This window comes from Stegostoma tigrinum, chromosome 3, assembly GCF_030684315.1.
Source record: "Stegostoma tigrinum isolate sSteTig4 chromosome 3, sSteTig4.hap1, whole genome shotgun sequence".
Classification (NCBI taxonomy): Eukaryota; Metazoa; Chordata; class Chondrichthyes; order Orectolobiformes; family Stegostomatidae; genus Stegostoma; species Stegostoma tigrinum.
Window position 1 is genome coordinate 30935897 of NC_081356.1, and position 12653 is coordinate 30948549.

General features: G+C 46.7%; 1 protein-coding gene across 1 annotated transcript in view; it reads left to right on the forward strand.

The window, feature by feature from the left end:
• Positions 1-12653, forward strand: part of musk (muscle, skeletal, receptor tyrosine kinase) — a 183997-nt gene that overhangs the window by 153891 nt on the left and 17453 nt on the right. The window contains exon 16 of the mRNA XM_048525285.2: positions 11706-11854. Within this exon, the coding sequence (XP_048381242.1) occupies positions 11706-11854 (149 nt within the window). The remainder of the gene's footprint in view (positions 1-11705; positions 11855-12653) is intronic.

The following is a 12653-nucleotide window of genomic DNA, read 5'->3' on the forward strand; positions in this document are numbered from 1 at the left end:
GAATATGAGTTGCTGTTCCTGCAACCTTCGGGTGGCATCATTGTGGCACTGCAGGAGGCCCATGATGGACATGTCATCTAAAGAATGGGAGGGGGAGTGGAACTGGTTGGCGACTATCCAGAGAGTCTGATCCCCTGAAACCACAGCATTTCAATGTCACAAAATGATTTTGATGTTATTAATGGCTTAAAGATCAAGTGGAATATTATGGCTTGAGAGAATCTGACACCGTTAGTAAAGGGCCACTGAGTAGTTTGAAGTCGAAGTTATTATGTATAACTGACTTCATGCAGGAAGGAGTCCTACAGAGTGCAGAATTATTATCAGCAGAAAATAGAAAGAAACTTATAACTTCAAGATAAACCTCTGCACCATTAGTGTGTTCAATCAGTAACTCTCAAGGATGTCAATAAAAGGGAAAGCAGATCTATATTTTTAAATACTTCAAGGAATGAAACAAAACAAATTGGATATTAAAGAGCTCTTCAATTAGAGAATTAACCCGTCTTTGCTTTTCTAGTTTCCTCTGTCACTCCCTCCCCCATCGCCATCAGAGGAAATAATTTCTCACCATTCACACTGGCAAATTATCCTAAACAGTTCAGTTAGATCATTCCTTAACCTTCACTGTGTACAGTAATATATACCTAGTCTAGCTAATCAATCTTAACATTTTAACCCTCTCAGTAGCTGCATAATTGCATGTATCGAAGCTGCAAACATTCTAAGACAACTCTATCATTTCTAAAAGAGATAATAGGAACTGCAGATGCTGGAGAATCCAAGATAACAAGCTGTAGAGCTGGATGAACATAGCAGGCCCAGCAGCATCTTAGTAGCAGGAAAGCTGACATTTCACCCTTCATCAGAAATGGGTCTAGCCTGAAACGTCAGCTTTCCTGTTCCTAAGATGCTGGTTGGCCTGCTGTGTTCATCCAGCTCTCCACCTTGTTATCTCTATTTCTTCTATGTTGGGGTATTCAGAACTGGGACTAAAAAGAGTGTTATATAAATGCAAAATAAATTTTAACCCTTTATTTTTCAGGACATTTGCTTTTTAAATATTGTTTGTGTCTGCCCACTGTCTTTTTGTGATTTCTGTGGTTGAAACGCTAAGTGTCTGTGTTTCTAAATTCTCACCAATTAGAAAACATTCTGAATTATCTTTTAGGGCCCAAATCTTACATTGTTCCACTTAAATTACATGTGCCACTGTTTTGCCTGGTCACTTAATCCGTCCATGTCCCTTTGAAACATTTTGTTCTTGTCTGCAATATTTACTGTGTTCACTGCTGTCATGACTAGCACTAGAAGGGTAACAATGCCTGTGAAAATCTATTGACCAAAATTCCCCAACCCCTTCCAACCAGGAACTGTTCCAAAACGGGGCCAACATGCATAGGAAAGTGAACATATCTGTCCTCACTCAAGCAACAAAGGCAAACATTGAAGAATAATGAAAAATAAACAATACAGCCTGAATTTTCACCATGTCAGAAAGTGTCTCCACCTTAGTTAAAATGGTGCCAGAGCCTCAGTTACAGAATTCCCACCCTGAACAGGGGGTGCAGGGTTCAATCAACTTTTTTGCATATCCATGGTTCACAAAGTCTTAAAGTTCACAAGACCTCCAATCAGATCCAATATTTCCGTGTGGGACGTCCAAAATAAAACTTGTGGGCTCCAGATCTTTTGGGAATTTTCCAAAGCTGTTACGTTTCTTTGGAGAGGTAGAGTGAAGTGAGTTAACCTTTAGAATTGTTAAAAGTAGAAATGGAAATGCATTAAAAAGTGGAGGAAAGCATTGGAATTGCCGGGCTACCAAGGGAACTGGCAAGAGAGCTGTCAAGTGTTGAGATGTTTAAATATCCTGCCCTTTAATTGTTTGAAACAAAAACTGTCCTCAATGTAAAAAAACACCAGTCCTTGCGATTGCACTCCATCTGTTGACTAAGCTTAAGGGATGTAATTATATATGTGCTACATGACCCATCATTAATACAATGGAATACCAGTCATTTTACAGTTTGACTACAAGCACTTGGAGCTATTGAAGTCTTTGAACTGTCTGAGATTATGAATACAAATGCTTGTTGTTATGAAGGATTAAATAGTTGAAAGAAGTTAAATGTACTGAATAGGACTTTTGTCAGTGAGAATGTTTTTAGTGAAGTCATGATTATGGACACTAAAGAACTTTAATTTATTTCTGATTGGATTTAGATGGGTGGATTATGGACAGGTTAGTTTGGACACTGTAAGGGCAAAGAGTGGTGGGTTGACAGAATAGGTTGGCACACCAAGTTGGCATGGGGCACTTAAAGTGTCATGGAGTGGACAGAGGGCTGTAGATTGACATGGAGAATTTGAGGGGCCATGTGGGGTGAGTAAGGGGCATGAGGTGGTGCAGGTCAGCATGAGGATTGTGTGGGGAGTGGAGACATGTGAGGGCTGAGGATTGTTGCAACATATTGCAGTATCAGAGCATTAAAGTGTGCCTTTACAACAGGCCTCAGCTGCATCCAGAAAGTTTAGTGGTCACCTCTGAAATCTCTTCCAAGGCAAAGGGCCTGACTGCTTGAAATCCCTCCCTGCCATGGAACTAAAATTGGAATATCCAAGGGGATTTATTTCCTAGTTTGGGTTTGCAGAGCTTGGAATGTTGTTGGCTCTCTGCTCTCAACCTGGAAATGAAAATTCAGGCTCAGTTCAAATTCACGTGGCAGTGAGATTCACAGAACCAATTTTCGATGATAGCTTATAGTTATTATAATCATTAATTCCGCGAAAGATTACACCAAAAACAACTTGATACCTACCTGGTTTGCTGAGTGTGTCACATGGTCTCCAAGCAGGAAAGGGAGATACAGTTTAACACTCTATCTGAAAGATGGCACCTCCCTCAATGCTGCATCAGGGCATTTTGAGTACAAGGCCTCAAGTGCTATTCTGCCTGAGGTGCCATCTCCCCCATCCCAACACCATCCTACTGCCAGCTAGCCCCTTGCCCTGGCTCATGTATATCCCCCACAACAACACAAAAGCAGACAAGATAACAAACTGTGGAGCTGGATGAACACAGCAGGCCAAGCAGCATCACAGGAGCACAAAAGCTGATGTTTCGGGCCTAGACCCTTCATCAGTTCCCATTATCTCTCACACAAAAGCAGACTGTCGGGAGCTTACCATGTGCAGATTGCTGTGTTTCCTATATTACAATATTGACTATGGGCAGAATCCTATAGGAGACTGAATAACAGGGGCTATGGTGAGACTTGTGACAGAATTATGTTGGGAGTCCAGAGAGATCTATCTCAACATCAGGAGCAACTCGTTGCATCTTTATGTATCTGTCGGGTACCGAGGCGAGTTCCCCATCAGGCAAAAGCAAGTTGCCAATCAAATGGGATTATTGTTTATTAACAACCTCATTAATGGCAGCCCTCACCTCATTAATACATGATTTCCCATCTTTAGAAACGCACTAAACAAACTGGACACTGAGACTTCTTGACATGAAAGTCAAAGTGGTTACCTAGTGACGTTACCTCACTGCTTGTTTATGCTGCTCACTGGGTACCAACATCTCAGGGTATACTCCGTGTGTACTGACCACACACACCCATGTCCACAGACACCAGCATTGGACATGGGCTAATTTCTAAGAACCTCATGACGCATCTCCAATCCACCTAGATGATGCTTCTGAACTTCAGCATTGTACCAGCAATGATCATTATAATGCTGGAGCAAGGACACTATACAATCAGGGAGACACACCCATCTCGTGGACTGGACCTGGTTACACCTCCAGGCTCATCACTAAGAGCTCACTTAGAGCTGACCTAGATGTTCTCAGCATCCTTGCTTTGCCTTGCCTTTTTGCACATTACCCCTCAGCCAGAAGTGCCAGGCTCATAATAATACTATATTGCCATGTAATCTGAAATAGGTGCAAAGGAAGGAAACTCTTCATGGGTCAAAGGAAATAGTCATGTTTAGGAGGTCCTGGCTCAGTGAATCAGGACCTCTAATGTACCAGACTGGGGCTTGGACACAATCAGTCACAGGAACACAGGAACATTAGAACAGGAGTAGGCCATTCAGCCCCTCATGCCTGTTCCACCATTCAATGAGATCATGGCTGGCCTGTATCCTAATTCCAGATACCTGTCTTTGGTCTGTGTCACTTAATACTTCTACTTAACAAAAATTTATCTATCTCAGGATTAAAATTACCAACAGATCCAGCATCCACTGCCTTTTAAGGAAGACAGTTCCATCTACCGCCCTTGGTGTGTAGAAGTGCTTCGTAACGTCTCTCCTGAAAGCTCTGGTCTAATTCTCAGACTATGCCCCCTATTTCTAGAATACACAACCAGTGGAAATCATTATCTTTAGGTACTCTGTCTTTTCCTGTTAGTACTCAAAGACTTGGATCAGATATCCCTGATCCTTTTAAATTCGAGAGAAAACAGACCTAACTTGTATAATCTCTCCTCTTATCCCTACCCCTGAAGTATCGTTTTGTAAACCTATGTTGTACTCCCTCCAAGGTCAGTATATCCTCCCTAAGGTATGGTGCACAAATTTGCTCACTGTACATCACTTGGGCTCTAACCAGGGTTTTATAGAACTGCAGTCTAACTTCTGCATTACGCAGTCCTCTAAATAAAAAGTCAGTCAGTCACTTGGGTTTGTCATAGTCAGGATGTTCTCCTCATAAGAGGTGAAGAGTTAAATGTCAATTACCGATCTTCTCTCCCACCTATCCATCCCTCCCACCTCACTGACCAATCCCCACCACTCTCTACCTGCACTCACCTATCACCATCTCACCTACGTTCCCGAGCCTGACCCCTCCTCTCTATTTATTTCTGAGCTCCCTTGCCCACTACTCCCAAGCCCAATTCTGAAGAAGGGCTCCAACCCGAAATGTCAACTTGCATGGTCCTCTGATGGTGCCTGGCCTGCTGTGTTCCTCCAGCTCCACACTGTGTTATCTCTGACTCCAGCATCTGCAGCTGTTACTGTTTCAAAGCTCACAGCCTATCTTATCTCTCTCTGTCTTGTTGTGGGCTGTTTTCCTCCAGCGATGTGTGTGAGAGAGAGAAAGAGAGAGAGGGAGATATAGAGAGTGAGAGAGAGAGAGATGGTAAGGGAGATGAAAGTTGGTGGTTCAGCTACAATTAGAACATAGAACATAGAACAGTACAGCACAGAACAGGCCCTTCAGCCCACGATGTTGTGCCGACCATTGATCCTCATGTATGTACCCTCAAATTTCTGTGACCATATGCATGTCCAGCAGTCTCTTAAATGTCCCCAAAGACCTTGCTTCCACAACTGCTGCTGGCAATGCATTCCATGCTCTCACAACTCTCTGTGTAAAGAACCCACCTCTGACATCCCCTCTATACTTTCCACCAACCAGCTTAAAACTATGACCCCTCGTGCTAGCCATTTCTGCCCTGGGAAATAGTCTCTGGCTATCAACTCTGTCTATGCCTCTCATTATCTTGTATACCTAAGTATTAGGTATATTAGTACTGGTGCAGGGGGAGGTGTCCTGTGTGAGTGAGTGGGCAATGCAGAATGTATGTAGGGTTAGGGTGTTTAGGGAAGTCATTGCAGGAAATAGTGAGCCTTGGTGGGATAACACAGTGTGGAGCTGGATGAACACAGCAGGCCAAGCAGCATCTCAGGAGCATGAAAGCTGACGTTTCGGGCCTAGACCCTTCATCAGAAAAGGGGGATAGGGAGAGGGTTCTGAAATAAATAGGGAGAGAGGGGGAGGCGGATCGGAGATGGATAGAGGAGAAGATAGGTGGAGAGGAGACAGACAAGTTAAAGGGGCGGGGATGTGAGTATAGGTGGGGAAATAGGGAGGGATAGGTCAGTCCGGAGAGGACGGACAGGTCAAGGGGGCGGGATGAGGATCGTAGGGAGGAAATGGGGTTGTGGCTTGAGGTGGGAGGAGGGGATAGGTGAGAGGAAGAACAGGTTAGGGAGGCGGGGACAAGCAGGGCTGGTTTTGGGATGCAGTGGGGGGAGGGGACGAACTGGGCTGGTTTTGGGATGCAGTGGGGGGAGGGGGAGATTTTGAAGCTTGTGAAATCCACATTGATACCATTGGGCTGCAGCGTTTCCAAGTGGAATATGAGTTGCTGTTACTGCAACCTTTGGGTGGCATCATTGTGGCACTGCAGGAGGCCCAGGATGGACATTCCAAGATAATAAAATGTGAGGCTGGATGAACACAGCAGGCCAAGCAGCATCTCAGGAGCACAAAAGCTGACGTTTCGGGCCTAGACCCTACATCAGAGAGGGGGATGGGGTGAGGGTTCTGGAATAAATAGGGAGTGAGGGGGAGGTGGACCGAAGATGGAGAGAAAAGAAGATAGGTGGAGAGAGTATAGGTGGGGAGGTAGGGAGGGGATAGGTCAGTCCAGGGAAGACGGACAGGTCAAGGAGGTGGGATGAGGTTAGTAGGTAGATGGAGGTGCGGCTTGGGGTGGGAGGAAGGGATGGGTGAGAGGAAGAACAGGTTAGGGAGGCAGAGACAGGTTGGACTGGTTTTGGGATGCAGTGGGTGTGGGGCAAGAGCTGGGCTGGTTGTGTGGTGCAGTGGGAGGAGGGGACGAACTGGGCTGGTTTAGGGATGCAGTTGGGGAAGGGGAGATTTTGAAACTGGTGAAGTCCACATTGATACCATTAGGCTGCAGGGTTCCCAGGCGGAATATGAGTTGCTGTTCCTGCAACCTTCGGGTGGCATCATTGTGGCACTGCAGGAGGCCCATGATGGACATGTCATCTAAAGAATGGGAGAGGGAGTAGAAATGGTTTGCGGCTGGGAGGTGCAGTTGTTTGTTGCGAACTGAGCGGAGGTGTTTTGCAAAGCGGTCCCCAAGCCTCCGCTTGGTTTCCCCAATGTAGAGGAAGCCACACCGGGTACAGTGGATGCAGTGTACCACATTGGCAGATGTGCAGGTGAACCTCTGCTTAATGTGGAATGTCATCTTGGGGCCTGGGATAGGGGTGAGGGTGGAGGTGTGGGGGCAAGTGTAGCATTTCCTGCGGTTGCAGGGGAAGGTGCCGGGTGTGGTGGGGTTGGAGGGCAGTGTGGAGCGAACAAGGGAGTCACGGAGAGAGTGGTCTCTCCGGAAAGCAGACAGGGGTGGGGATGGAAAAATGTCTTGGGTGGTGGGGTTGGATTGTAAATGGCGGAAGTGTCGGAGGATGATACGTTGTATCCGGAGGTTGAGAACGAGGGGGATCCTCTTTGGGCGGTTGTGGCGGGGGCGGGGTGTGAGGGATGTGTTGCGGGAAATACGGGAGACGCGGTCAAGGGCGATCTCGATCACTGTGGGGGGAAAGTTGCGGTCCTTAAAGAACTTGGACATCTGGGATGTGCGGGAGTGGAATGTCTTATCGTGGGAGCAGATGTGGCGGAGGCGGAGGAATTGGGAATAGGGGATGGAATTTTTGCAGGAGGGTGGGTGGGAGGAGGTGTATTCTAGGTAGCTGTAGGAGTCGGTGGGCTTGAAATGGACATCAGTTCAAGCTGGTTGCCTGAGATGGAGACTGAGAGATCCAGGAAGGTGAGGGATGTGCTGGAGATGGCCCAGGTGAACTGAAGGTTGGGGTGGAAGGTGTTGGTGAAGTGGATGAACTGTTCGAGCTCCTCTGTGGAGCAAGAGGCGGCGCCGATACAGTCATCAATGTACCGGAGGAAGAGGTGGGGTTTGAGTCCTGTGTAGGTGCGGAAGAGGGACTGTTCCACGTAACCTACAAAGAGGCAGGCATAGCTGGGGCCCATGCGGGTGCCCATGGCCACCCACTTAGTCTGTAGGAAGTGGGAGGAGTCAAAAGAGAAGTTGTTGAGGGTGAGGACGAGTTCAGCTAGGCGGATGAGGGTGTCGGTGGAGGGGGACTGGTCAGGCCTGCGGGACAGGAAGAAGCGGACGGCCTTGAGGCCATCTGCATGCGGAATGCAGGTGTATAGGGACTGGACGTCCATGGTGAAGATGAGGTGTTGGGGGCCAGGGAATTGGAAGTCCTGGAGGAGGTGGAGGGCATGGGTGGTGTCACGGACGTAGGTGGGGAGTTCCTGTACTAAAGGGGAGAAAATGGAGTCCAGATAGGTGGAGATGAGTTCGGTGGGGCAGGAACAGGCTGAGACAATGGGTCGACCAGGGCAGGCAGGTTTGTGGATTTTGGGAAGGAGATAGAAACGGGCCGTGCGGGGTTGGGGAACAATGAGGTTGGAGGCTGTGGGTGGGAGGTCCCCTGAAGTGATGAGGTCATGAATGATGTTGGAGATGATGGTTTGGTGCTCGGGTGTGGGGTCATGATCGAGGGGGCAGTAGGAGGTGGTGTCGGAGAGTTGGCGTCTGGCCTCGGCGATGTAGAGGTCAGTGCGCCAGGATGGACATGTTGTCTAAGGAGTGAGAGGGGGAGTGGAAATGGTTTGCGACTGGGAGGCACACTTGTTTATTGCAAACCGAGCATAGGTGTTCTGCAAAGCAGTCCCCAAGCCTCCACTTGGTTTCCCCAATGTAGAGGAAGCCACACAGGGTACAATGGATACAATATACCACATTGGCAGCTGTGCCAGTGAACATCTGCTTAATACGGAAAGCCATCTTGGGGCCTTGGACGGTGGTGAGGGAGGAGGTGTGGGGGCAACTGTAGCACTTCCTGTGGTTACAGGGGAAAGTGCCGGGTGTGGTGGGGTTGGAGGGGAGTGTGGATCGGACAAGGGAATCCCGGAGAGAGTGGTCTCTCGAAAAGGCAGACAAGGGTGGGGATGGAAAAATGTCTTTGGTGGTGGGGTCGGATTGTAGATGGTGGAAGTGTCGGAGGATGATGCGTTATATCCGGAGGTTGGTGGGGTGATATGTGAGGACAACAGGGATTCTCTTTTGGTGGCTGTTGCGGGACGGGGTGTGAGGGATGAGGTGCGGGAAATGTGGGAAACACGCTCGAGGGTTTTCTCCACCACTGCGGAGGGGCAGTTGTGGTCCTTAAAGAAAGAGGATATCTGAGATGTATGGGAGTGGAATGCCTCATCCTGGGAGCAGATGCGGTGGAGGCGAAGGAATTGGGAATAAGGGATGGCACTTTTGCAGGAAGGGGGTGGGAGGAGGTGCATTTTATGTAGCTATGGGAGTTGGTAGGCTTGAAATAGAAATCGGTTTCTTGGTGGTTGCTTGAGACGGAGACAGAGAGGTCCAAAAAGGTGAGGGATGTGATGGAGATGGTCCGGGTGAACTTAAGGTTGGGGTGGAAGGTGTTGGTGAAGTGGATGAGCTGTTCGAGCTCATCTTGGGAGCACAAGGCTGTGCCAATACAGTCATCAATGTAACGGAGGAAGAGGTGGGGTTAGGGCCAGTGTAGATGCGGAAGAGGGACTATTCCACGTAACCTACAAAGAGACAGGCATAGCTTGGGCCCATGCAGGTACTCATGGCCACCCCCTTTGTCTGTAGGAAGTGGGAGGAATCAGGTGGTTTTAGTAGCAGAGGGACAGTTAGTGTGAGGTATTGGACAGAAGAAGGAGATGCGTATGCTGGTGGTCTGCAGAAGGTTACTGATGTTCTTTGTACACACCACCAGATGGCTGAGACCCGGATCACTGCGCCAACCCATCCAGCAGGATCACAAGGTCACTGCAACAAAGCGTGGCACCAAATGTACCCCTATCTGGGGCAAATGTCAGGAGCTGTGCAGGGCACCTCCAGACTGACAAGTGCTTGTCCGAGTACATGTGGCCTTTTGAAGATTATGCTGGCACAAGGAAAGCCAGTGAATTCTGGGATATCCCGGCTGTGTTGTTGTTCCAGGACAGGTATATGATAATGGGGTCACAACTGGATTAAAAAATGCCAAAGGAGTGGGGTAGGTAGCTAGTGAGGTGAGTTTAATAAGGACACTGTGAGAAAACTCACTGCACCTCCATGGTGAAGAACCCTCCAAAAAAATTCAACAGTGACAGCTCACTCTTAGCCAAAAAAAGTAAGAATAAACAGTACAAATTGAAAAAGCTAGCAGGATTAGAGATTTTAGAGGCTTTTATACGGAAATCTTTGATGGTGGCGGGCCAATTTGATATGGTGGTTAAAAAGGAAAATATGTGCATACTTCTCACCACTTTCGGATGTGTACAGCCGTCATCTATGGAGGAGTGAGTAAAGATCCCTTTCACAAATTTCTTTATGGGTTTAAACGTGGGCTTATTCTTCCAACTCCCAATTTGAGATTGTCCAGAATATAGTTTTCTGTGGCCTGGTTCATGCATTGGATTACAATCCATATGACCTCAGCCAGGCACTAAAAGGAAACTCCACCTCTTCAATTATTATCTGAGGGTGTCTGGGTTTGAAACTGTCAAGCTGTCAGATAGCTGCCTAATGAAGGTGATAAAGAACAGGGACTTCTCCATGATTCAATTTTATTAAAAACTCATTAATGAAGTAGCGTCAGCAAGAATTTATTTTATGAAACTATTTGAACTGGCTGTTGCTGAAAAATGATCCACTGGAGGAAATAAAATAATATGCAGGAGGCCATCAGCATAATTACAGTTTCGATATGCAGCACATAGCTCTAGCAATAAACCCTCTCAAAGTTGTTATATTGAAAAACCTTGCTTTTAAAATCCATCACCCAACACAAAGTTGTGACTAGCTGAAATATCCACTATTTGTTAAATTATTGAAGCTGTTTAACTCTGGTGTTTGAAATTACGCATCAGCCTTGATTTTGTGAATAATGCTCCTGTCACAAAGTCAAAATGTTACGGGTTCAAGTTTCACTCCATAACTGGAGCCAACTCTGCAGTTGCTGTACTGTGGGACATGCCATCTTATAATGGGGACCTGTCTGCCCACCCAGGTGAATATTAAAAATCCCATGCCAACTATTTCACAAGAGCAATTCTCTAGCATCCTAGCCATTCTTTGGTAACCATTGGAGCTTTTCGAATGCAAATTGACTATCGTTTGTAATGGTGACGACCCTTCACGCATTTTTTAGCTGATGTTTGTGAGGCTCCACAATTCTAAAGGATGAGGTATAAACTCAAACCTTGCCTAATCTGAATTATCAAACAAACTTTTTCAAATAGTCAACTGCTAGAGAAGTTTAGCTCCCGTTATAATTTACAGCCTGATTGAATGATACCTTTTTAACATCTGATCAATGACCATCATGCATCGATCCACTTGTCCTGGCAAGTGTTGGACTGCTGGAGCCAGCAAAGGATTTGTCCTGCAGGAGGTGCAGGAAAGATTACAATGTATACTTGTCCCAAGTAGAAGAATTTGTTCTCCAATGAGAAACCTTGCCAGAAGCATTGTCCAGTTTTCTTCCTCGCAATAACATATTCTAGTCGATGCAAAAAGAGCTGAGTTAGTCCCAGTTCTTTTTGGAAAGTCACAGTTGAATCCACTTGCATCACACTCTCAGGCAGTCCTGCTGTCACCACAGTAACTCTTTATTTTGTACTCCCTTTTGTGCTTCTATATCCTTCCTCGAGGTCAGAAGTAAAATCCATTATTAATTTATTAAACAGAGGAAGTGGAACGTATGTCAGTAACAACTTTTAAGATTTGACCCTAATCTCCCTAAGGCTTTAGGCACAGCTTGTTTGTTAATGTTCTGCTCGAGGCCCCTGTTACAATGGTATGTATTGTTTCCTTTAGAGCCCCTCAGCTGTTGGAACAGGAGACTTCCGCTATGGTGGCCGTGAAGATGCTGAAAGAAGAGGCTTCGCCTGACATGCAAGCAGATTTCCAGAGAGAGGCAGCCCTCATGGCAGAGTTTGACCACCCAAACATTGTCAAATTATTAGGTAACTCCAGCTTTTAAAAAGCAAAAATGCAAGCTGCAAGGATAACTAACCACTTACGTCATGACACTCACAAAATACGACACCGAGCCACATAACGGAGATATTAGCTGGGGTAGGTTTTGAGGGATGTCTCAAAGGGGAGAGAGTTGAGAAGATGGAGAAATTTAGGGAAGCAGTTCCAGAACGTGGGCCTGCTGGCTGCTAAAGATGTGGCCGCCAACAGTGAAGCCATTAAAATCTGGGATGTGTAGGCAGGCAGAATTGGAGGAGTATGAGGAACTCTGAGGGCTATGGAGGCGATTACAGATATAGAAAGGGGTGAGCACTTGGTGAGCAAGAACGAGAATTTTAAAACTGAAGCACCCCTTGACCAGGGTTGGCAAGGGAGTGGTGGTGGAGGAGGGCTTGGTGTCATGGCCCACACAGGGACAATAGTTGGACGGAACTTGGTGTCAGGACACACGCAACAGGTTTTTGGATGATGCCACTCGGATAAGAGAATATGGAATGTCAGCCAGGGCAGTGTTGGAATAGTTGAGTCTAGACTAACAATGACCTGGACAAGGCCACAGCAGCGGGCAATGTCATTAGAAGGAGTCAAGGGCTAAAATGTTATTCTGCTCCACTAATTAAAGCCTGTGACTCAGCACATTGGAACACGACCCAAAGCAACCCCAAACTGGGCCTTATTAATTTCGAAACGTATTCAAAGTATTTGTCAGAGAAGTTGCCGATTTTTATGTTGAGTAGCAGCTGTTCAGTAATACTGAGGGGGCCTAAAACCGGGGTCTGAATTGAG